General features: G+C 41.7%; 2 protein-coding genes across 3 annotated transcripts in view; one reads left to right on the plus strand and one right to left on the minus strand.

Annotated features, from left to right (window-relative positions):
* Positions 1–27,050, plus strand: part of LOC132815041 (transmembrane protein 241-like) — a 227,261-nt gene that overhangs the window by 137,638 nt on the left and 62,573 nt on the right. The gene's annotated exons all lie outside the window — the stretch shown is intronic.
* LOC132815040 (CDK5 and ABL1 enzyme substrate 1-like) overlaps positions 6,792–27,050 on the minus strand; it is a 159,520-nt gene continuing 139,261 nt past the window's right edge. For both annotated transcript variants that reach the window (XM_060823700.1, XM_060823699.1), the window contains 2 exons: positions 15,562–15,769; positions 6,792–8,048 (listed from right to left, as the gene is read on the minus strand). In XM_060823700.1, coding sequence (XP_060679683.1) covers positions 7,908–8,048; positions 15,562–15,769 — 349 coding nt within the window. In that variant the 3' untranslated portion in view covers positions 6,792–7,907. The remainder of the gene's footprint in view (positions 8,049–15,561; positions 15,770–27,050) is intronic.

A 27,050-nucleotide genomic window follows, 5' to 3' on the forward strand; every position in this document is an offset into this window, starting at 1 on the left:
TTAGAGTGTTGTGAGCAATTATGGGCCCCATACCTCAGGAAGGATGTACTGGCCCTTAGCAGGTCCAGAGGAGGTTCACGAAAATGATCCCAGGAACGAAAGACTTAACATTAGAGGACTCTGGGTTTATTCTCAGTAGAGGCTATAATTTCCTGTCTTTTGCTTTCATCCCTTCTTTGGCTGAAGGGCCTGTTTCCGCACTGAAGGGAATCTAATAGGGTCAGAGGGAAATGGGTGTGGACTGGTAGGGCCGAAGGGCCTGTTCCACACTGTAGGGACTCTAATCTAATCTTTAAACAGGGAGGTTACATCAGTGATTTTTCAGTCCTCTGGGACCTTCCCTGACTCCAGTGATTCCTGAAAGATCAGCACTAACACCTCCATGATCTCTTCAGCCTTCTCGTTCAGAACTCTGGACTGGAGTACATCTGGTCCAGGCACAGTGGAACACGGTTATGGGGATATTTCAGAATACTCAGAATAAATATTTTCCCACTTTAAACAAAAAATTTGAAAGGGAGGATGAGGGGAGATCTAATTGAAACTTAAAGAATACTGAGCGGCCTGGACAGAGTGGATGTTAGGAAGGTGCTTCTCTTGGTAGGAGAGATTAGGACCCGAGGGCATAGCCTTAGAGTAAAGGGAAACCCTTTAAAATGGAAATGAGGGGAACTTCTTCAGCCAGAGAGTGTTGAATCCATGGAATTCATTGTCACAGAAGGCTGTGGAGGATAGGTCATTGAGTATATTTAAGACAGATATAGATTCTTGATTGTCAAAGTTTATGGGGAAAAAGGAGTTGAGAAAGTTTTCAGCCACATTTGAATGGCAGACTCGATGGGCTGAATGGTCTAATTTCTGCTCCTGTATGTTATGGTTTCTATTTGTGTATCCCTGGCCTAGAATACCAATTCACTTCAGCCAACTCGGCTTTTATGTCCACATATTTGCTCTTATTTAGATTGAAAATACTAAACTTAAACCCTCTTCTCCCTTTCAAACTGGATTTAAGGTTCAATTGGGCATGCCTTAACTCCGAAGACATTAGTTAATCCCTTCAGGTTACACAATACCAGGACAAATAAAGCTGGCTCTCAGGCCTGCTGCAAAATGTGCCACTCTAAAAAACCAGCCCAAAAAGCATTTTGACAGTCCTTAATGGAGCTCCTGCCACACACAGACCTGGACTTGTGTTTGGAACTCAAACTGGAGAGGAGACTTTCACTTTATTCGTTTGGGTAGGATTTAAACACAGGCCCTGGAAATGAAATTTGTTTGCTTGCCAACCATTTGTCCACATGTTTCTTTTTATTAACTTAGAGAATCTTATAAATGATTGAAAACAGGAGTTTCATCACTTTACCTTGCTGAAATACCGGTTTGGAATTTGTAATGTCAAAATCTTGAACCCCAAAAAAGAGAGATTCAGGTGACATTTGCTTAAAAGATCAATAATTACTTAAGCTGTAAAACACATAGTTGAAAATCAGAATATATTAACTTTTAAATACTATTGCTTATTTGTTGGAAACATTTGAGGTTGTTGAACAAAATAGAATTTCAAATGGCAGTGCCGAAAGGTACAGATACCTTGGTTTCCTTATTACAGTACAGTTTGAATTGGCTGAGTTTTAATCTGATTTAGGATTAAATACACCACTCATTCCCCTCCAGCTACAGGAAGATTTATTGCACTGTTCTGTAATTAACAGGAAAATAAATGTTTTAATATAATTTCAATATATCTTTCACCATCTCTCTTCTATACATTATTCCTTAAAGCTGAATACAAGGTTTTAGAGTCCTATCCTAAAGTCAACTTCCTCGGCTTAGTTTTTGTGTACTTTCTGCTATGACATATCTTGGGGATGTTAAACTCTAAGGGCACTATGTAAGTGAAAACTATTGTTGATTGATTCTCAAGAGCATACAAACAATGAGAGGGAACTTTACCAAAACACTGGAACACTTGAGTTGCCCAGTTCCACCAGCAAGCAGATATCCACACAGGGACTTGCTGGCTGTGCTGGGAGACTGAATATGTGAAGTATGTCTGATGTTATTCAAAAAAGAATTGTTTCCCCCTAAGAATAGCCAAGAACAGCAAATACATTGCATTGTGCAACCAAACAGCAGCCAACAGCTTCTGAGAAACAGTTTTCCAAGGTTAAAACAATATTATGATGTTCTATCATTATTGCATTTTAAGTGTTTTGAGGCATTTTGGTATTGAGGGAAAATTCTGATTTTTTTTGGACTCTGATTGAGGATCATCGATTATCAAGTTTGAAATCAAAGTAAGTTTCTGTTAATGTTTCGATAGCTTCTAACTGCGCAGAAATGCAAGAATCTGTGGTAAATTTAAACGTGCACTTTTGGAAAGTTTTTTGTACTACTGTTGCATAATGGAAATCTTAGTAGCTACTGTCCATAAAGTTCCATCCTTTCAGGAGTATATTCCAATCTACTTTTCCAGTGCAGCCAATGTTTCTCTACACAAGGTTGATTTTAAATCCTGGATGGAAAGCACTGAGTCACTAAATACCTGTAGATGACCAGGCAATGTTCGCAACATATAAAGATACAAACATATAAAAAATATTGAGATATTCAGAGGAAGTGTGGGATTAATTGATGAAAGGAGTAGGAGAATTGACATACAAAGGGACCTGGGTGCACAGGTCCACAGATCCCCGAAAATGACAACACATGTGGATAAGGTGGTCAAGAAGGCATACATCATGTTTGTCTTCATCAGCTGCAGCATCAAATATAAAAGTTGGAAATTTTTTTTAAATTTTAGTTCAGCCACATCTGGAATATCGCATGCCATACTGGTCACCACACTACCAGAAGGATGTGGATGCCTCGGAGAGGGTTCAGAGAAGATTTATCAGGATATTGCCTGGTCTACAGGGCTTTAATGATGAGGAGAGGTCATGTTGTTTTCACCTGAACGATAGAGGCTGAGGAGCAACCTGATAGAGATCTACACAATTATGAGAAGCATCAATAGGGTGAACAGTCAGAGGCTTTTTCTCAGAGTGGAAAGGCCAGCTACAAGGAGGTCACAGGTACAAGCTGAGACGAGGAAAGTTTAGGGAGTAGAGCAGGAAAAATCTTTCATGCCGAGGGTACTGGCTGCTTGGAACGCACTGCCAGTGGAGCTGTGGAGCACGCACCTGAGCAATGTTCAAGGTGTATCTTGATAGACAGATGAATGTGAGGCAGACAGAGAGATAGAAACCACACAGAGATCATCAATAGTGAGTCTAAAAAAGGAATAGAAATCGGAGCAAGCTTGAGAGGCCAAAGAGCCTGTTCATGTGTGCTATTGTATTGAATTCAAGGCCAAAAAGTAAAGCTTTTTGAGAAAGCAGAGGACTTGGTCAAGCCAGTAAATGGGGTCTTTGCATCCATCTTCACTAAAGAGGATACTTTAACTGTCTGGAGTGGAGAAGTTAATTTGAATGGATAGTTGGAGGAAAAACTTAAAAGATTGGCAATACTGAATGTAGAAAAGATTCTTCCATTCATTCATAGGATGTCAGGCCAACATTCGCTGACCATCTCTAATTAACTCTCAGCTGGTAGGGGTGAACTGCTTCCTTGAATCGCTGCAGTCCATGTGCTGTCAATATAGTTAGAGTGCCATCAGGGAGTTGAAGGATTTTGATGCAGCAACACTACTGGTATAGTAATATATTTCCAAGGAGAAAGTGAGGTCTGCAGATGCTGGAGATCAGAGCTGAAAATGTGTTGCTGGAAAAGCGCAGGTGGTCAGGCAGCATCCAAGGAACAGGAAATTCAACGTTTCGGGCATAAGCCTGCTGGACACACTTTCCTCATTCCTGATGAAGGTCTTATGCCCGAAAGGTCGAATTTCCTGTTCCTTGGATGCTGCCTGACCTGCTGCGCTTTTCCAGCAACACATTTTCAGCTCTAATATATTTCCAAGTCAGGATGCTGAGTGGCTTAGAGGGGAGCTTTCAGGTAGTGGTGTTCCCATTATATCTGCAGACTTGATTTTCTGGATGGTAGTGGTCATGGGTTTTGAAGATGTTAAGGGGCTTTGATGATTTTCTGAGTACATCTGAAAGGTAGTGCACACAGCTGCTACTAAGGTGGAGGGAATGAATGGTTGTGAATTGGTGCAAATCAAGCAGCCTGCTTTGTCCTGGAGGGTGTCAAGCTTCTTGAGTGTTGTTGGAGCAGCAATCAGCCAGGCATGGGAAATATTACATCACAATCTTGCCCGCGTGCCTTATAGACAATAAACAGGCTTTGGGGATTCAGGAAGTGAGTTATTTGCTGCAGTGTGCCTCACCTCTGACCTACCTGTGTAGCCACTGTATTTATACAACTAGTTCAGTTAAATGCATAGTCACCAGCAGTCCTTCCAAAATTCAGCACCATTAAATATCAAGGGGTGAATTCTTTCTTGTTGGAGATTGTCATTTGTAAAGTACTACTCCTCAACACAAATCTGGATATAGTCCATGTCTTTCACCTTGCTGAATTTGGACATGGACTGCTTCAGTGTCTGAGCAGTATTGCATGACACTGAACACTGTGCAACCATCAGTAAACATCCACATTTCTGACCTTATGATGGCGGGAAGGTCATCGATGAAGTAGCCGAAGCTAAGCAGCATGGAGACATGATCCTGAGGCGAGATGAGATTGATTGTGCTTCACATCAGTGCTGCATTTGACTGACTGCAGCACCAAGACACACTCCACTGATGGAGTCAAACCTTGCAAGGGGAAGATGGCTGTGGTTTTTGGAGGTCAGTCATCTCAACTCCAGGATATCTCTGCTGGAGTTTCTTAGGGTAATGCCTTGGGTTACTTAATCGGTGACCTTCCCTCCATCATCAAGAGTGCATCCTAGGCTTCTAGGTAATATAAGGGTAAAGACAATGGAGGAATTATTCACAATTCTGCAATGATTCAACAGAATTTCTGATTAAACATATTTGGTTTATATCTTGTAATGATCAGACAATAGGTGGTGTCTGCTATAAATGCTAACTGTCTGCACAGATGCATGTCTCTAAGATCCTGTTCATATTGTTCAACAGGAATAAGTGAAATTGTAACTCCTCATTCCACCCTGAATATGTTAATGATGTTTACAGTTGCACCAATTCCTGTAACCACACAATGATGCTGAAAGCTGCAATCACTCATGACTGAGTTAAGGAAGAAAAAGGAAATCCATGAATCAAGCTGTCTTAAGCATTGCTATTTCTGATGGCACTCATCAAGGATAATTATCACTAGTTGGTGAGCAAGCGACCGATTTTACACCTCATTGTGTTCTCTTTTCGGCTGGCTTCCCACTCGAAACCAGCATCGAAGATGTAAAGCAGACTACTGATGCATTATTGCCCACTTTGTTTTACACTCAGCAATAATTGTCCTAAACTACAAGATGAAAGCAGATTTTACAATGAAAGAACATGAGGCAGACCTGAGTGGGTTTAGTAGTAAAATTCTTGCTTTTTGGTTGAATATGTTGGGTTCACATCTCACTTGAATCTTAAAAACCTAAAAGAATATGGGCATTATCATCTCGGAATGCCTCATGTCCAAAAACAGAGGTAGCGATCTTGCCTTTCACTCAAATAAAAACCAAAAGAACAGTAGATACCATAAATCAGAAAGAAAAACAGAAATTGCTGGAAAAGATCAGCAAGTCTGGCAGCATCTGTGGTGAGAAATTACAATCCCGACAGAATTAAAATCCCTACAGTGTGGAAACATACCCTTCAACCCAACAAGTCCATATAGTTCCTCCAAGGAGTATCCCATCCAAAATCATTCCCCTACATTTTACCCTTGACTTTATGCTCCTAATCTACGCATCCCTGAACATTATGGGCAATTTAGCATGGCTAATTCACCTAACCTGTACATCATCGGATTGTGGGAGGAAACCAGAGCATCCGGAGGAAACCCCATGCAGGCAATGTGCAAACTCCACACAGACAGTTGTCTGAGGCTAGAATTGAACCCAGGTCCCTGGTGCTGTGAGACAGTAGTGCTAACCACAGAGCCACCATGCCTTTTTTAAGTCAAGTGACCCTTCCGAAATGTTAACTCGGATTTCCTTCCACATTTGCTGCTAGACCTGCTGAGGTTTTCCAGCAATTTGTTTTTCTTTCAATCACATAACATAGGTTCAAATTTATCCAGACCAACATACCAGGATTAATGATGTAGTGTATTGTCAGAGGTAGGTAAACATAAAACACCCACACACCTTCACGAGATAATAAAGGAGGTAGCATCAGACGATGGCTTGGTACAGATAATGAGAGGATTTGAGGGGATTCCAGTCATGGGTCCCGGCTACCTCAGAAAGCTGATGAACATGCACCGGTAAATTCTAGGATCACTATCTAATATTCCGATAACCTAGTGAGCAATAGCTCAGAGCCCTCAGCAGTTGAAAATTTTCTGAACTGTCCATAATAAAAGTCCAGCAGCTGTTTACCTCCCAAGTTGTAGCCATGACAGACACTCCTGCTAAGTGTATGAGGGTAGGAAGTGAACTCAGGTTAGACATTCTATAATGGTTCCTCTCAAACTATCACTCTGTCAACTTTTGTTGACCGCCGACAGAAGTAAGTATTGTGGCCTCAATTTAATTAACTTAGGAGTATTTTTAATTTTATACAAAATACTATAAATTGGTGGAGGTATGTTACACAGACCAGATTTACAAAATAACAGTTTGAAACAACTTGTTTTAATCAATAAATCAATTTCCAAAGCGACAGTGTAAGGTGTACAGTATATTAACATGAAAAATGCATGTGAAGAAATTCACTTTTAAATAGAATTTGTTTGAAAACTAGAAATCTGAATTACCATCAGGAAAATTGGTTTAATCATGTTTGTACATTCAGCATTTCTGTTTTGGTAGGTCTGTACTTTGCTAAAACAATTTGTAATTTACAGAACAATACATGTCTTTGCTGTAAAACACCATCAGAAATCATAGAACAGAATAACAGATACTGGCCTAAATTTGTGCTTGTTTGTTCCGATAAATATGGCTTGTTTTCATTAGCTAACAGTGCAAAAGCTCATCATTCAAATATCTCACCATTCAAGCATTATCAAAAGATAATTAAACATTGGAAAAGTAATGCCAGATAAGGAAGAGAAAAAAATCCAACAGATTTTTACACCAGTTTTACATCAATGGTTCAACAAAAAGTTTTTTTTGAAGATTAAAACCCCAACAAAGCACAATAAATGTGCTCAGAATAAACTCTAACATAGAGCATGCTAATGAAACTAAAGAGTGCAGTTTTACTCATCTTCATTGTTCAGTAGTGCTCCACAACAGAAACACTTGTAAAATTGTAATATGGACAAGGTCAAGAAATGGCTTCATACACAAATGTACAAAGTTAACAAATTTTTTTTTTAAACTTTACTCTGTTTGGTAATACTGGAAAAAGTTCAGTGTTCAGAAGTAAATTCCTTACGAAACAGCTCATATGATACTTCAGTATATAATGGCAGAACAAACCAAAACTGTTCTTCAAAATTTGTCAGCTTTATATTAAAACACAATTGAACTGTTGTTCAGTATTGATAGTCGATGCCAAATAAATAGACACCGTGTTCAGAAATACAGACTGAGAAAAACCTCAACGCTACATCTTCGGGCCACAAAAGTGCATTTCCATCAGCGGATATATAAAAATAGATCTGTTTGTTTTATGCACTGGCTTATCAGTACACGCATATGTTACAGAAAGCTATTCCAATCTTGGAAGTTCTTCGTAGTTAGCTTACTTGCAGCAGCACTTGATGATCCATCGGAGAGCGAAGTACACATACTTACCACAAGAACCTGGCCTTCGTCAGCTACTATACAGCCTGGGCTAAGAGTGCTGGGTAAGTCTTCTGTAGTGTGGCAGTACCTCGCTTTCAGAAAGATGAAGAGCAAATTCCAAGGCCACTAACACTGGAAACTCAAATGCTATCAGTTCCCGTCTGTTAAGTCTGAATTTTTCTTCCAGTTTCTTCAGAAAGAGAAAAGAACAAGTCTTACATTGAATCAATGTTATGCAGTCAATATAATCATATAATGCATTTTTTTTCCAAGAAACTAGACAAATTTTATAGTTACTGGCCAACATCCACTTTAACCATGTGGAAAATATTCACCTCAAAAGCACAGTCAACAAGTTGTGCAATCATGAAGCTGACCTTTTTTTGGGTTGGGCCTTCCCTCTCTCTGGAGCACTGCACAGTTATCTACTGAAGCACTGGAGGACTTGTTCATCCCTTATTTGAAGCACAGATTGTAAACCCATATGTAATTGTTAACTATTCAAATCATTTGAATCCAATTACCACCTCCTCATTTATTTGGTACCTCCAACAAGCTCGCTGACGTATATGCCTGACTGAGCACATTAAGAGCAGGAGCTGTTACTCATTCCTGCTTAATGCTGTTAAATGTGAAGTCATTCTCTAATCCTTTCCATTGTATGACTGACCTTGACTCCATGAACATGTCTGGCTAACATTAAAGTTTACAAGTGTACCACTTAGTTCCAAGCCCAGCTTTTCCAGCTACATCCACCAGCAACACGGCTTCCTTTTAGCTCTACAACATTACTTGCCTCAGTCCAAGACCTCTTCCCGTTGATGTGAAACACTGATCATGGAATAAAAGTGTCCTTTCGGTTTCTATTGAATATTCAAGGATATTTGATTTGTCAAAAATATAAGTTAAAAAACGGAAAAGGAGGTGCAGTAATCATGGATGAGATTGGTACAATAGTGATAAATGGTCTTGGCTCAGAAGATCAAGATGTAAAATCAAGTTTACAAAGTGGTCAGAAATAGGACTGGAAAGAAATCACTGGTGGGTGTCATTTATAGGCATTGTGCCTTCAGGGTTAAGCTCATTGACATGAAAGGTTAATTCTATTTCGTTTTCTATAGATGTGAATAAACTGGAGGGTATTTCCAAAAGTTTCTGTCCTTTATATTTCACAACTAGTTTCTCATCTACCTCAGTCAACATTTGTGTCATAACGACACAGTATGCTTCATTTAAATTCAAAGTATTGAGCTGAATGAAATTACCCTCTAACCTTGTATGGATTTCTATATTATGATCATTTTTCCATGGAGTTCATTTACTATGAAGTTATTCATTAACTAATATCTTACTGAATAAAATTAGAGCCAAAATAGCATGTTCTCCTTTAGCTACTTGGTATATTAGTGTAGAAATGCATTCTATAACCACCTTGAATGCATTCTATAAATCTGTCCTCTGTGATATTATGCATTTAGATAAAAACAAGGGCGGCAGATGCTGGAAACCAGATTTAAAATTAGAGTGATGCTGGAAAAGCACAGCAGCTCAGGCAGCATCCGAAGAGCAGGAAAATCGACATTTCGGGCAAAAGGGCTTTTGCCCAAAACATTGATTTTCCTGCTCCTTGGATGCTACCTGAAGTGCTATTACGCATTTGACTTGACCAATCCAAAAAAACTGTATTTGTTATATGTACCTCTCATTTCATGGGGTGCTGTCCCCCTTCCAGGATAATTACTGTTGAATCTCTATACATTACTCCTACCAGTGTTTTCTGCCCATTGCTCTATCTTAGCATCACTCAATTTGATTCTACATCTTGATTTATTAAGTATATTCCTCATTATCAGAAGTACCACTTCCAAAAATCCTTCCAGAAATCCAAACGTTGGAAAAATTACTTCTAGGATAGTCACTGCAAATACGTATCTGTAATGGTGATTAGCTCAAGCCTATGCTTTAATTTATATTTTGTTGCAAATACACATTCAAGTGATGATATGTGGAATACATTGATTCTCCAAACAATAGACAAATGTTGTGGGTTACAAACCACAAGAAACTGAAAAAAATCATTTCACCATCAGGTAGAGTCAACAGGTTTTTGTGAAATAGGAATCATGACTGGCAAATTTGATTTCTTTGAAGATGTAGCAAACATGTTGGAAAAAGGGGAACTAAAAGATGAGTGATTGGATTTCCAAAAGACACTTAAGTAAGCTGCAACATAACAGGTCACTGCACAATTCAGCAGAGGGAGTAGCCAGGTGGTATTACTGCTGGGCTATTAATCCAGAAACAAAAACAGAAATTGCTGGAAAGGCTCAGCAGGTCTGGCAGCATCTGTGGAGAGAAGTCCGAGTTAGCGTTTCAGGTTTAGTGACCCTTCCTCAGAACTGATCTGGAGTAATAAAGACTGAAGAACTACAGATGCTGAAAATCAGAACCAAAAACAGATATTGCTGCAAAAGCTCTATGTTGTTGACATTCAACCGAAAAAGGTCTAGCACGTCACTCAGTTATACCAATCGCTACCAAGTCTCAACAGAGAAATGAGATTAGACAGACCACTTGGCATCAACCTTGGCACCGGAAAGACTGGGCAAAGTCTAACATCTAGGGGCTGATGGCAAATTTGGGAGATCTTTCTCACAGATTAGTCAAGCATCAACATATCACATAGTCACATTCATGGAATCATACCTTATAGAAAATATCCCAGACGCTTTCATCACCATTCATGGCGAGGTCGCATCCCTCTGGCAGAACAGACACAGCAGAGGTGGTGACACACTGGTATACAGTTGGGAGGGAGTTATCCTGGAAGTCCTAGATATTGACTCAGGAGCTCAAAATCTTGCAGCTTCAGGTTAAGCATGAGCAAGGAAACCTCTTGCTGATTATCAAGAACCATCTTACCTCCGCTGATGAATCAGTACTCCTCCATGTTGAACACTTGGAGGAAGCACTGAGGATGTCAAGAGTCCTAAGTATACTCTGGGTGGAGGATTTCAGTGCCGATCAGGAAGAGTGGCTCGGCAGCAGCAAAATTGATCGAGCTGATCAGGTGCTAAAAGACACCACTGCTAGACTGGGTCTGCAGCAGGTGATGTGGGAACTAACAAGAGGGAAAAGCAGACTTGACCTCATCCTGATCAATCTGTTAGCTACAGATGCATTTGTCTGAGACAGTTTCAGTAGGAGTGACCACCGCACACAGTCTTTGTGAAAATGAAGCCCTTCCTTCACATTGAGAATACTTCCAATCATGTTATGTGGTACTATCACCGTGCTAAATGGGACAGACTTCGTACAGGGCCAGCAACTCAAGACTGGACATCAATGAGATGCTGTGGGCCATTAGCAGTAGCAGAACTGTACTCCATAACAATCTGCAACCTCAACCATTACCCAGGGGATCAACCCTGGTTCAGTCCTGGACAGGCCAGCAGCAGCACCAGGCATACCTGAAGATGTGTTGTCAACCTAGTGAAGTCATCAAACAGGACTATGTGTGTGCTAAACAGCATAAGCAGCAAGTGATAGTCAGAACTAAGTGATGCCACAACCAATGAATCAGATCTAAGCTCCGCAGTCCTGTCACATCCAGTTGTAAATGATAGTGGACAATTCAACACTCACTGGAGGGAACTCCACAAATATCCCAATGGAAAAGCCCAGCATATCAGTGCAAAAGGTACGGCTGATGCATTTGCAGCCAGAAGTGCTGAGTAGATGATGCATCTCAGCCTCCTCCAGTGGTCCCCAGCATGATAGATACTAGTGTTCAGCCAATTCGGTTCACGCTACATGATATCAAGAAACAATTGGAGGTACTACATGCTGCAGAAGCTATGGGCCCTGACAACATTTCAGCAATAATACTGAAGACTTGTTCTTCAAAATTTGCTGCCCCCTAGCCAAGCTGTTCCAGTACAGAAACATCACTGACTCTCCTCTCCTCTGCCCTGCCTTCATTTACCTATCACATTCCCAGCGGTCTTTCCCCCCTTGCTCCACCCGGCCTCCCATTTATCTCTCAGCCCTTACCCATCCCCAACCCATAAGTCTCATTCCTGACTTATGCCCAAAATGTCAATTCTCCTGCTCCTTGGATGCTGCCTGACCTGTGCTTTTCCAGTACCACACTCTCGACTCTGATCTCCAGCATCTGCAGTCCTCACTTTCTCCTAGTTGATTATGACCTTACTGTGAAGCCTCTTCCAAGGATGCCCACCTTGAAGAAATTCTCCTCCTCCCTCTACAAGGATGTCAGTGAGTCTCTCTCACTGCAACCCCAGGTCATCTCCTCTGCCCAGCCTTCATCTACCTATGTGGGTGGCACGGTGGCACAGTGGTTAGCACTGCTGCCTCACAGCGCCTGTAGACCCGGGTTCAATTCCCGACTCAGGCGACTGACTGTGTGGAGTTTGCACGTTCTCCCCGTGTCTGCGTGGGTTTCCTCCGGGTGCTCCGGTTTCCTCCCACAGTCCAAAGATGTGCGGGTCAGGTGAATTGGCCAAGCTAAATTGCCCGTAGTGTTAGGTAAGGGGTAAATGTAGGGGTATGGGTGGGTTGCGCTTCGGCGGGTCGGTGTGGACTTGTTGGGCCGAAGGGCCTGTTTCCACACTGTAAGTCTAATCTATCACATTTCCAGCTACCTTCCCCTCACCCCACCACCCTCTCCCATTTATCTCTCAGCCCTCAGCCCAGAAGCCTCATTCCTGATGAATGGCTTATGCCCAAGATGGCAAATCCCTGCTCCTCGGATGCTGCCTGACTTGCTGTACTTTTCCAGCACCACACTCTCGGCCCTTATCACTGACATCTACCTGACAATGTGGACAATTGTCTAACTGTGTCATGTATACAAATAGCAGGACAAATCCAATTACCACCCATCAGTCTATTTGCAATCAGGAAAGTGATGGAAGGTGCCATCAACAATCCTATCAAGCAGCAACGCTCAGCAATGACCTGCTCAATGATGCCCAGTTTCAGTTTTGCCAGGGGTGACTCAACCCCTGACTTCATTGCAGCCTTGATCCAAATTGTAGGCTAAAAAGCTGAAGTCCAAAAGTGAGGTGAGATTGTCAATCTTTGACATCAAGGCCACATTCAACTGAGTGTGACATCAAGGAGCTCTGGAAAACTGGAACCATTGGGAATCAGGGACAAACTCTCCAGTAGCTGGAGTCATTCTTGGGAAATAGGAAGATGGTTACAAATTGTTGGATGTCAGTCATTTCAGCTCCACAGCATCCCTGCAGGTGTTCCTCAGATATGTCCTAGGTCACCCATCTTCAGCTGCTTCATCAACAATCTTCCCTCCGTTATAAGGTCAGATATGGGGATGTTCATCGATGACATCACAATGTTCAGCCCCATTCACGACGACTCAGATACTGAAGCAGTCCATGTTCAAATGTAACAATATCCAGCCTTAGGCTGACCAGTGGAAATAATACTTGCGTCACAAAAATGCCAGGCAACCACTCTTCCCAGGACAGATAGTTTTACCGCCATCCTTTGACAGTAAATAGTGTTACCTGAAAACCCCCACTGTAACATCCTTGGGGTTACCACTTCCCAGAAACTCAACAGACTGGACACATAGTGGCTATAAGAGCAGGTCAGAGGCTAGGAATAGTGTGGTGAGTAACTCTCCTGACTCCCCAAAGTTCGTACACGTTCTACAAGGCACAAGTCATGAGTGCGATGGAATACATCCCACTTGCCTGATGAGTGCAGCTCCAACAACACTCAAGGAGCTTGACACCATCCAACACAAAGCAACCCATTTAATTGGAACCATATCTACAAACATTCACTCCCTCCACCACTGACACTCAGTAGCAGCAGTGTGTACTAACTACAAGATACATTTCAGAAATTCACCAAAGATCCATGGCCAATACCTTCCAAACCCATGACCACTTCCATCTAGAAGAACAAGGGCAGCAGATACATGGGAACACCACCACCTTCAAATTCCCATCCAAGCCACTTAGCAACCTGACTTGGAAATGTATTCCCTTGCTGTCGCTGGGTCAAAATCCTGGAATTCTCTCCTTAATGACATTGTGGGTCAACCCACAGCAGGTGGACTGCAGTGGTTCAAGAAGGTAGCTTAGCACCACCTTCAAGGGCAACTGGGGACAGGCCATAAAGGCTGGCCAGCCAGCCACATTCACATCCCACGAGTGAATGAAATAAAAAGAACTCATGGTGCCGGGGGATGAGAATGTGAGCTTGGATAATTGATTAGCTAATGAGGAGGAAACAGAGTTGGAACAAATGGATCATTTTCAGGTCAGCAAAGTGTAACCAGTGGAGTGCCCTAGGGATCTGTGCCGCAGCCTCAACAACATGTAATCAATATTAATGATTCAGTTGAAGTGGCTGATTGCCATTTAATCAAATTTGCTGGAATGGCAGAAACGCAAGTTGCGAGAAGGATACAAAGAGTCTCCAAAGGACTACAGATAATTAAATGAATAGATTTTAAAAAAAAACATTTGGCAAGTATGAAGAGAAAAAGACTGAACAATTGCTTACTTTGACGGGAAGAATAGAAAAGCGGAAAATTATTTAATTGGAGAGAGACTGCAGGATGCTGTGGTACTGAGAGACTAATGTGCCTTTTCCTGGGAATGTAGGTACAGCAAGGAATTAGGAAGGCCAGCAGGCATGGAATATAAATGTAGTCAGGACTTGATAAAATAGTACAGAACATTGGTGAGACTACACCAATCCAACTCAGCCTTAAATAACTTCAATGATCCAGGCTCTGCTGCTCACGTGGAAGACAACTCCCTGGACTAATAAGACAAGAACATTTCTCCTCATCCACACCTTAAGAGTGGATGTTTTAAAATTGTGTCCCCTAATTCCTATCTCCCCCACAAAAGGAAACATCTCAGTATTCACACTATTCAGTACTCAAGATCTTATAAGCTTCAGTAAGATCTCTTCTCATTCTAAAAGGTTCAACCTCTCTTCGCAAGTCTTTCATCTGAGGACTGAATTGAGTGAATCCTCTCGAATATGCTTTAACATAATTATCTTCTTCTTTGAATAGGATGACAGAAGTTGTACAGAATACTCTCAACGTGGTCCCACCAAGGCTTTGTACAGCTCTAGTACCACCCTTCTTATGCTCTGACATCACTTCCTGTGCAGCTGCTCACTACCACAGTGCCCTTTGAAGCTGTTGCTGTTCAGCAATCTGTTCTCTCTAATGTAATTGCTCACTCCTCTGATGTGAATCTCCTGACTTTCCTGGATTTCCTGAGCCACGTACTGTTAGTCTCCATCACCCATGTAAGAAAACTTTTTACAAAACACTCTTCTTTCCTTTCCATGTTGTTGCTTATCCCTCTTACCTTCCGTTTGGTGTCTGTCTTTGTTCAATATGAGGAGCTATGATTCCATGTGAGGTACACTGCATAAATGTTATGTACCCTGGCTATATTCTATTTAAGTGAAATGATTTATAAATTATCTTTACTGCAATTTCCCAATTTGATCCAACTTTTGAATTCTGAAGAAACTGATATGTACATCTTGTGTTTTAAATTCTCCTAGATCAGTTATACAGTCCCCAAATTCTATGTCATCTACAAAGCATTGTTTAAATATAGTATTGGTGGATAGGTGCTATCACACAGAAAGCCATTCTTCTGTTCTGATGTACTTACATCTATCAGATGCTTGACTTCATGCTTTCGGAGGTCACTGCCTACTTTGGCAGCGAGCAAAACGCAGGCACCGGCGCAGAGTTTTCGGTTTTGTTTATTCAGTTTGCCTTTGAGGGCCAGCTTCTCAAAATAGACAAAGGACATGGCTACAGTGGGCTCTTCCAGGCCACATTCCTCCTGAGCCAGCTTCCGCATTTCACGTTTCAGACTGTGGGAAGCAAGAAAGCCATCAGTAACCCACATGAACTATTGAATTTTAACTTCCATCATCTGATTGTTAAACCCAAGATCTTTCGCAATTAAACTGGCTTTTGAAAAGGAAGAAACATGCACCCAAAATTGTGTCGGCATTATTTATGGCAAGCTTCAGGAAGCCCGTTTGGAACAAACAAAGCCCACTGCACTGAAATTAACATTTTTATCTAAAGACATTGAAACCAGACAAGCATTAGGAAATGCGAAAATCTTATTAAATTCATTTGTGCGTGATAATATATTTCAAGATGCATCATTAGCCAGTTCTGAAAACAATGGAGTCAGACTCCAGAATACACAATGAACATTTCAAAAGCTACTTTTGAGCAGACGGGACACACTGAAAGACAACTGAATTTGTGACAAGAACCAGAACACACTCTCTCCCAATATCTGCTTTACTCAAAACACAGTATACAGTGAAAAGGAAAATTAAAATTAAGAAGGAAAACCATTCACAAAGAACTCCGTAATATCGAGATATTCCAGCATTGTTAGAAATACAGGCCAACCATTCATTAACCATGCTTTCAGGTTAAAATCAATCAACCCTCAGTCTCTAAGGACAATTTAACCTTTAACTTTCTCTACCTATATCAGACAATCTTCCTTTTAAGCTTATTACCTGTTTCCTGACGTTGCCTTTGGTTTGCTTGTGGTTGCTACTAACTAGGCTAACGTGCTGAAAATCAAGCTCTACTATTCCCAGAGTTGTCACAAAAGTTAAAGACTTCATAAGTATTCAAAATTGCTCCATTTACCAGTGCTTTAAACCCAAGCTGACAGAAAGCACCGACCAGCCTTCTATAATGAATGCCTTTGCAGAAGCATACTGAAGAATTAGTCTCAGCTTCGACCTCGAGAGGACTCAAAACCTTTACAAACCTGCCCCAGGTCAAATTCCAGTCTATCCCTCCATTAAGATCCCTCCATTTGTGGGCTGCATGGTGGCATAGTGGTTAGCACTGTTGCCTCGCAGCGCTAGAGACCCGGGCTCAATTCCCGCCTCAGGTGCTCCGGTTTCCTCCCACAATCCAAAAACGTGCAGGTTAGGTGAATTGGCCATGCTAAATTGCGCATAGTGTTAGGTGAAGGGGTAAAATGTATGGGTCTGGGTGGTATACGCTTCGGCAGGTCGGTGTGGACTTGTTGGGCTGTAAGTAATCTAATCTAATCAATGGAGAAATGCTCCAAAACATAGAACACTTCCCCTACATGGGAAGCTACCCCTCATCTGAGGCTGACATCAATGCAGAGATTCAAAACTACATTCAATCTATGAGCCTCATCTTCAGACACCCAAGGATGACATCCGTGTTGATACCAAGATCCATGAGTACAAGACACTCATCTCTCTAACTCTTCTGTATGGCTCCAAAAGCTGGATTACATATGCACACTACCTGACGACCCTTGAGAAATACCATCAACATTGTCTGAGATGGATTCTCTGCATCAGCTGGGAGGATAGGGATACAAACATCAGCATCCTTTAAGCAGCTAACAGCACCAGCATCAAGGCCACAATCATCCAAAACCAACTTCACTGGGCTGACCACATGCTTAGAATACCTGAATTCTGACTGCCCAAGCAAATCATCTTCGTCCAGCTCAAGGAAGGCGCTCAAACAGGAGAGGGCAGATGAAACCTTTCAAAGAATCACTGAAGGCTTCCCTCAAGAAATGCTACATCCATATTGACTCTCATTCTGAAGAAATTGACTCAGCAGAAACTCCTGCATGAATGGACACCATTCTTTAAGACATCCAGTGGCAAGAGGAAGTATGGAAAGGGAATCAGAGAAAGGAATGCCGGTGACTGAGACCAAACACCCGCCAAACGTGCGGTCGGAAATGTAACTCCAGGATCAAAGACACAATGACCCACAGAACTCCTAATCAAGGACACTGAATTTCTGAGGTGGACAATCAGACTCATTAGTGAGTGAGTGCTGACGTCAAATTACCAAGGATTAGTATTAATCACAAGAAAATGACTCTAGCTACAGGTAAACAATTATGAACCATTGGAATACAACTCCACTGATTAAAAACTAATTCCTGTATAAGTTCCCCCTTACACAGGAAAAGGACATGGATGGAAGGAAATCTAAGAAAGCATCTATGTTTGCTAGATCTGCTGAGATGATTTTTGCGCTGCTTTTCAGTCTTCCTTCTCCGACCGTTTTTACTGGTTTGCAGGTGGCAACAGTAGCTAGTTCATACTTCTGAAAGAGCTCCGACTTTCTGAATAAAATTCACAACTTCCAACTACTGCGGGAGGAAACGTTAATTGTTTTGCTTTCAGCTTCAAGTCGCTTTTTTTGCAAAACACAGACAAAGCGCCTCAGCTGGTGGAGGTCTCAAGGCCGCTCACTATCTTGTCACAGACCCAGGCTGGTCAGCTTTCCTTATACCTCTGCTGGCTGTTTCAACTTCTTGCAGAAAGACTTCTGACCAACATCTGCCACAGCCTGAAACAACTGAGCATGTTGGCCATCAGAGAGGCTGCTCAGAGAGAAATGGGCTTTTGGTCATGTGCACAAGTCACAGTACATAATCGGTGTATTCCCATGCTGTTTCCTATTGAAAACTCAAAAAAAAAAGCCCAGCTTTATATAATTTAAATAAGAGAAAATGTTATCTAAAGGCAAGTTTGTGCAGACAGTTATGCAATTGTTCAGTGGCACAATTTTCCAAGGTACAATGGGAACCAGCACTGAAGAAGCATGAATCAGTGCATGACAAAACATTTCGTGTGCCTAGAATTCAATCCCAGCAGATCACACAACACCTAGTTTCCAAAGTTTACAGAGTCCTTGAATCAGTCTCAAATTAATTATTTCATGATATTTTAGTTGTAATATTATGGAAAACCTCCTTTCTTCATGCCCCTACTTTTAAAAATTCTATTAAGGATGTGGATAGCATTTGTTCCTCATCCCTAATTAATCCTGAGGTAGTCTTAAAACCCTGCAGTCTGCAAGGTGTAAGCACACTCACAATGCTGTTAGGAAGACAGGGCCAGAATTTGAGTGTGTCTTACAGGTCTACAGCACAGAAAAAAAGGGGCTCTTCAGCCCATGGAGACTGCACTGGTCAAAAAAACCAACCTAAATATTCCAACCTCATTTTCCAGCACTTAGCCCATAGCTTTGTATGGCTAGGCATCACAAGTGCAGATCTAAACACTTCTTAAAATGTTTCTGCAACATCACCCTTACAGACAGTGAGTTCCAGATTTCTACCATCCTCCGAAAGTTTTTCCTCACATCGCCTCTAAGCCTCCTGCCCATTACCTTTAGCCTATACCTCCTGGGCACTGATGTGTCCACCACAGGGAAATGTGCCCCTCATAATTTGATACATCTCAGTGTCCCCTCAGTCTCCTCCACTCCAAAGAATACAACTCCAATCTATCCTCATAACAAACTCTCCAGCCTAGGCAACATCCCGGGAAATCTCTGCATCTTGTCCAGTGCAGCCACACCTCTCCTATAAAGGTAAATTCCAGAACTACACACTACTCTAGCTGTGGCCTGACCAACTTTTTATACAGTTCCAGCATAAGCTTCCTGCGCTTAAACTCTCCCTATTTCCATCTTGAATGCGTCTGACTGCTCTTACACGGATTTACTTAAACGTATCTGCTCCCAGTCCACTCTGGCCAAATTATATCTGATCTTATTAAATCGGATTTTATCCTCCAGGTTAGAACTTTGATTTCAGGCTCATTCTTGTCAGTATTCCATAACCTTCTTGAATCAAATAGAATTATGACCACAACTGAACAAAATACTTTACATATTGTTCTTAAAAGCTCTCCTGGTTGCAATTTTAAAAAATCCACTCCCTCTAAACCTTTCACATCACGACTATCACAGTTAACATAGGGGGACACTGAAATCCCTTATTATCACTGCTCTATCACTTTGACATTTCTCTGAAATTTGCCTCCATATCTGCTCTTCTATTTCTCTGGGATGGTCAAGGGGCAGATTGTACACTGCCAGCGGTGTGATTGCTCCTCTTTGCTTTTTATATTGCACCCATATGTCTTCATTTGACAAGCCTTCTATGATATCATCGCTCCTTAATGCCGTAATTGATTCCCTGATCATTATTTTGAACCAGCAACAGTGAAGGAACAGTGATACAGTTCTAAATCAGGGTGGTGTGGTTGGCGAACCATTCAGGTGTGATATTGCAGTGCACCTGCTGCCTTTAATCTTCACAGGTTTGGTAAATGCCTTCCAACAGCTTGTGGATGGCATACACTGCTACCACTGTGTATTCGTAGTGGAAAAAATGAATGCTTAAGTTGGTGGATTGGTGCCAATCAAGCAGGTTATGATGTACTGGATGGTGTCAACCTCTGAGTGCTGGTGGAGTTGCACCCATCCAGGCAAATGGAGAGAATTCCATCACAATCTTGGCTTGTGCTTCTGTAGTTGTTGGATAGGTTTTGGGGAGTCACAGGGACACAGAATGTCCAGTCTCAGAGCTGTTCTAGTGGCCACGATACTGAAATGCCTGGTCTACCTCAGTTACCCATCAATGGTAACTCCTCAGGATATTGGCAGTCATTGAGTCACAGGTGATAATGCAATTGGAAGCCAAGGGTAAATGATTACTGTCCAATTAAGTAACACTGTGCCACTCATCAATCCAAGTCTGAATGATGTCCAGGTATTACTGCCTCTAGATTTGTCCCTCTATCCTTTTTGTAAAGGTTTATTTTATCCTATTTTATATTATTTTTCTACAGGGGTCTCTGTAGCCTCTATGTTCTTTTTACCAAAATGTGTTACATTGTCCTTGACCATTTAGAAGATCACTTGCATGTAACGTGTCCATTCTGTAACTTTACCAATGTCTTTAACCACTTTGTCTCGGTTCTCCTTTCTAATAATACACCTCAAATTTGGCACCAACTGCAGATTCTGAAATTGTATCACAGATTCACGAGTCAAAAGGAAAATAAAGAGCTATGGTCCCAACATCACTTCCTATGGAACACCACTTTCTGATATTTGTCAATCCAGCTCGCTAAACCTGGAACTTCTATAGTCGGCTTTTTGTTTTGTAATCATAGAGATACACCGAATGGAAACAGACCCTTCAGTCCAACTCATCCATGCTGACCAGATTTTCTAAACTGATCTAGTCCCATTTGTCAGCACTTGGCCCATATCCCTAGCAGAGCGCTTTAGGGAACATCTTTGGGACACTCGCACCAATCAACCACACCGCCTGTGGCCAACATTTCAACTCCCCCCTCCCACTCTGCCAAGGACATGGAGGTCCTGGGCCACCTTCATCGCCGCTCCCTCACCACCCGATACCTGGAGGAAGAACACCTCATCTTCCGCCTCGGAACACTTCAACCCCAGTTTCCTCATTTCCCCTTCCCCCACCTCACCCCAGTTCCAAACTTTCAGCTCAGCGCTGTCCCCATGACTTGTCCTACTTGCTTCTCTTTTTTTCCACCTATCCACTCCACCCTCCTCCCTGACCTATCACCGTCATCCCCTCCTCCACTCACCTATTGTACTCTATGCTACTTTCTCCCCACCCCCACCCTCCTCTCATTTATCTCTCCACCCTTCAGGCTCTCTGCCTGTATTCCTGATGAAGGGCTTTTGCCTGAAATGTCGATTTTACTGCTCCTCGGATGCTGCCTGAACTGCTGTGCTTTTCCAGCACCACTAATCTATAACCCTCTAAACCCTTCCTATTCATGCATCGATTCAGAAGCCTTTTAAATGCTGTACCTGTACCAGTCTCCATCACTTCCTCTGGCAGCTCACTTAATACATACACCAACCTCTGCGTGAAATATTTGCCCCTTAGGCCCCATCTAAATCCTTCTCCTCTCATCCTTAAACCTACGTCTTCTGGTTTTTGACTCCCCTTTCCTGGGGAAAAGACCTTGGCTATTCACCATGTCCTTGTCCCTCATGATTTTATAAATCTCAATAAGGTCACCCCTCAACTTACGATGCTCCATGGCAAAAAGCCCCAGCCTATTCAGCCTCTACCTTTAGCTCAAACCCTCCAATCCAGCAACATCCAGAAAATCATTTCTGAACCCTTTCAGATTTAACAACATCCTTTCTATAGCAGGGAGACCAGAATTTAATGCAGTATTTCAAAACTTGCCTCACTGTACAGCTGCAACACAATGTTCCAACTCTTATACTCAATGCAATAACCAATGAAGGCAAGTGTGCCAAATGTCGTCTTCACCACCCTGTATATCCGTGACTCCACTTTCAAGGAACTATGCACCCCAAGTCGCTTTGTTCAGTGACACTCTCCAGGGCCCTACTATTAAATGTATAAGCCTGCCCTGATTTGCCTTACCAAAATACAGCACCTCATATTTATCTAAATTAAACTCCATCTGCCACTCCTCACTCCATTGGCCCATCTGATCAAGGTCCCACTTACTCTGACATAATCTTCTACAGTGTCCACTACACCAGTAATTTTGGTGTCATCTGCAAACTTCTTAACCATTCCTCCTATATTCATATAAATGATTGAGGTGTGAATAATGAAAACTGTGGACCCAGCACCGAATATTGTGGCACATTGCTGGTCACAGGCCTGCAGTCCAAAAAAATAAACCTCTACCATCACCCTCTGTCTCCTACCCTCAAGCTCATTTTGTATCCAATTGGCTAACTCTCCCTGGATTTTATGCAATCTCACCTTGCCAATCAGTCTACCACGTGAAACCTTGTTGAATGTCTTGCTAAAGCCCATTCAGACACTAAAGGCAGAGGGGTGGACAATCTTCTTTGTCACCCCTTCAAAAAAAACTCAATCATGTTACAGAGACTGATTTCCCAAGCACTTAGCCATGTTGAATATCCCTAATTAGTCCTCGTCTTTCCAATACATGCAGATCCTGTCCCTCAGAATCTCCTTCAATGACTTGCCCACCGGTCCATAGTTCCCTGGCTTTTCCTTATCATCTTTCTTAAATAATGGCAGTATGTTAGCCAGCCTCCAGTCTTCCAACACCTCACCTGATACAAATATCTCACCAAGGCACCCAGTAACCTAGGGTGCACCTGATCAGGTCCCAGGAATTTGAGTCGCGAGGGTGGCGCTAGAAAAGCACAGGTCAGACAGCATCCAGGGAGCAGGAGAATCGACGTTTCAGGCAAAAGCTGAAGGGCTTTTGCCCAAAATGTTAATTCTCCTGCTCCTTGGGTCCTGCCTGACCTGCTGTGCTTTTCCAGCGCCACACTCATGACTCTAATCTCCAGCATCTGCGTCCTCACTTTCTCCTAGGTCCCAGGAATTTGTCCACCTTTATGCATTTTAAGCATTCCAGCACCTCTTCCTCTATAATATGGGCATTTTTCAAAACATTACTATTTATTACCTGAAGTTCATTAGCTTCCATGTCCATCTCTACAGTACATACTGATGTGAAATATTTGTTTAGTATCTCATCCATCTCTTGTGGTTCCACATGTAAGTAGGCTTGTTATTCTTTAAGGGACTCTGTTCTCTCCCTAGTTACTCTTTTGTCCTTAATGTATTCATTGAATCTCTTTGGATTCTCCTTAATCCGCTCTGCCAAAGCTATTATTTATTCTGTTATGTAACTCTCTTAAGTCAAGGCCACTCAAAACCAGTCCGTGTTTTGATATGCAGTATTAAGTCCCACCATTATTTAGACTTCCTTAATATTCTGATTTTGAAAAACTGCACACTAAATGCTCAAGTGATTGGGAGCACACATAATGAATTGGTCTATGCTGAACATCAATAAAAATCAAGTTCTTTATGTTGTTTGACCAAGCTAATGTTATAAAGTTGAAGGCATGTACTGTCCCTTTACGAGAGAGTGAATGTTGTTCTGACCCAAGCGCTTACAAGCACCTGTCATATGACTAGCCAGCAGTCTCAGAGTGTGCTGGAAAATTGAAAATATGTAAAATTTGCTGTGAAATAGGTACTGGAATTGGTTGCTGTTTTGACAACAATTCGAATTTAACCAGTTTAAATTATGCCCCGTGATACTAAAACCTAATCGAGTTTGAATTTATTGTTTAGCCAATATTGAATCAATAAGACAATCCAATGTTGGGGTTCCAAAAAAGGCAGGCAGTTGCAAAGTCAGAGAGCAACCGCCATTGAGAGTATATCTGCCATTCAAAAATACTATCAAGAATACCTTTTTCATCTGAAACATCTTCACAGTAGAAAGAAAGACGATGACCCAAGGAGATCTATAGTTGAAAGAAGATGGACACCGAAGACAACAGCCGCTGTATGATTTTCAAATTAAGTTGATATAATTTTTAATGAGTTTTTTATTGGAACAGCATATTGTTATAGAGTTGGAGGCAGATAGCAAGCAGTTAAGAGAAAGGTATGGCTTAGAGTTGTGAATACAATGCTCACTTTTAGAGTTAAAGAAGAAATTGATATTTTTTCTTTAAATAGTGGAACTTGGGAGTTCTCTGTCATTCTTATTTTAACAGATTACAAGGCGAGGTGAGCTTTTGAGTGTATTTGGTTTAATTAACAGAGAGATTCACTGCTGTGTCGTAACACAAAATTGCCCATTGTGCCCAGGGACTTTAGGTGCAATGCATTAGCTATGGGAAATGCAGGGTTACCGATTTAGGATGAGGGGGTGGGTATGGATGGCACACTCCTCAGACGGTTGATGTTGACTCGATGGGCCAAATGGACTGCTTCCACACTGTAGGGATTGTATGATTCCAAATGACAGGAAGATAATAACAAAGTGGAAGCAAATTATAAAGGTTATGGCTGAGACAGCTAGTTGAATAAGTCAGTCACTAAGACTTTCTCCTGGTGTTCTGATCAGTTACTGTCAATTTAGAAACTTCCTAGCAAATGTTCTCAATAAATCATGCAAATGAAGTTTCTAACACAGGCATGGCTCCCAATCAGGGAAATGTGATTGAAATAAAATTCCTAGCATTTTCACAGATGTCGACTGAAGATATAACATGAAAGTGCAACCGCCCGTCAGTAAGTGAGGACGAGAACAAAACATTATGTATATAAGCACGCACACTATGAACCATACCACTCCTCTCATCTGATTAAGAGCAGTTATTAGAGGCATAAAGTTATGGCTGTAAATTTCTGAAAGCGCACAGCATTTTGGACAGATGCAGCGAGATACTTACTTTTTATTTATGTATTGCTGCAGTAAACTAGGCCCAATTGATTCACAGCACATCAAAATTTAACACCAAAACATTGATGGCTCTGGAGAAGTTAAATCAATGAACAAGTCAATATTTGTTTGTTTGTTTCAGCTTTGGGTGAAAGTGGCAGCAATGATTTATCCACGATTTATATAGATTAAAAAATACCCCCAGTATGGCTACTGGAGCTTGACATATTGGACATCTTCAAATCCTGTTACTTTTGCCTTCTAAGAAAAAAATCCCCAAGTCACCACAGGCTGGAGATAACACTGGCGTGTAACAAAGTGTGCCAAATGCATCAGATGGCATGTGCTGTGGAGAGTCATCAATTTTGGGCCTTAAACAAGGGAATCTGACCCAACATACATTTGGCAAAGAAAAGAAAAGCCTGAGATTTGGATTCAAGACCATCTGGTCAGGAAAGCAGCAAGAGCCAATCACACGGTGCCAGGAAGATTTTATTTTACATTGTGCAGGTTGGTACCATCTGTATTTCTAATCACCTAATGTGGTTGAAAGATTTGAATGTGCTCTTCTATGACAGTGGCCAGTGTGTTTACATTAAGTCAACTGATGAGTGATTTTTTTAACAAGGAAACACTAGTACGGTACAAAAGGTACTAAGAGTTAAATCTGTCTGTATAGACGGTTGTGTACCAGTAAATCTTTTATACACAAGAAATGAGACCTGGTGATCAAACGTATCCGTCTGGTGCTCTGTCAGCCATTTGCTCTGCCTCCCAAGTTGAACTTTACATAATTAACCTTGCAAGGGAGTAGGAAGCAACACTTTTGAAATGTAGCACAATGGGAAAATTATTTCTGTTGAATAACTGTACGAGTCTGTCTGCAAATATACACAATAAATTAATTGGATCATTTTAAGAATTGCAACTATTTTGTTGTCAAGGATAAGCTTTTTGTTTGCTAAGACTGGTTCTTCAAGCTGTCTCAGGTGAAATGCAGCACATCAGACTTTTCCTTTCTGCCATCACAACAATGTGCGAGCATTGACAGTTTGACCGTGAATGGTGCTGCTAATGTTGTACGTTTGACATGAGGGAGTGAAGCTGAGACCCTGATGTGCTGGCTAGTCATTCAACGTGCTCCTGCCGGATTCTCACTGCTTTCTCAATGACGTTAATGAGGGCATAAAATGCAAACAAACCTAAGTATTGTCATTGTCAGGTACACTTTGATATTCAGATTGAGTAGCTACTGGGCAAGATGAAAAGACTTGAATTGACAATCGAAAGCTAAATAATGATGAATCACATAGGGCCACATCCCAATAGGAGATACCTCCTTTTTAAACTGTGTCCCCTGCTTCTTCTCTCATGAGGAAAAACAACCTTTCAAACATTCATCCTGTCACATTCCCATCAGAAACTTACTTGATATTTACGGCTCAAATTGGTGCCTACCGAGATCTAGTGACTGATGATGAGTTAGATGGAGTTTACAAAGCCCTGAGAAATTATGCACTCACCACCCATGGTTTTCTGACTCTAACAAACAAGGAAATTTTAAGTAAAAACAATGATTGCAGATGCTGAAAACCAGAGTCTAGATTAGAGTGGTGCTGGAAAAGCACAGCAGTTCAGGCAGCATCCGAGGAACAGGAAAATCGACATTTCGGGCAAAAGCCCTTCATCAGGAATAGAGCCCAAGGGAATTTTAGCCCAAGTCTTCCCCATGAGAGTAGGGTTTCTTGTGGTCAAGTTGGAGAAAGAAACTTGCTCTTATCATCTTCTACAGTGGTCAGCAATAGTCAAGTGTCTGAGAACTGACCATTGGGGTGGGGGAGCAGGCAGTGGAGTGCAGTGTGGCTTGATGAAAGAAGACTGAGTGTGAAAGAAGACTGAGTGTGAAATAAAACAGAATTCCAATTCTCTCCCAGCAGTCTCTGGCTGGGCAGTGAAACCAACCTCGTTTTCAGGGCTTAGTCAATCCTCAAAAACAGACACAATAATTTCAATTCCTGGCTGCAAAGGGTGATGGGTGATGATTGAACAACAATCC

This window comes from Hemiscyllium ocellatum, chromosome 4 (genome assembly GCF_020745735.1).
Source record: "Hemiscyllium ocellatum isolate sHemOce1 chromosome 4, sHemOce1.pat.X.cur, whole genome shotgun sequence".
In the NCBI taxonomy this organism is placed as follows: Eukaryota; Metazoa; Chordata; class Chondrichthyes; order Orectolobiformes; family Hemiscylliidae; genus Hemiscyllium; species Hemiscyllium ocellatum.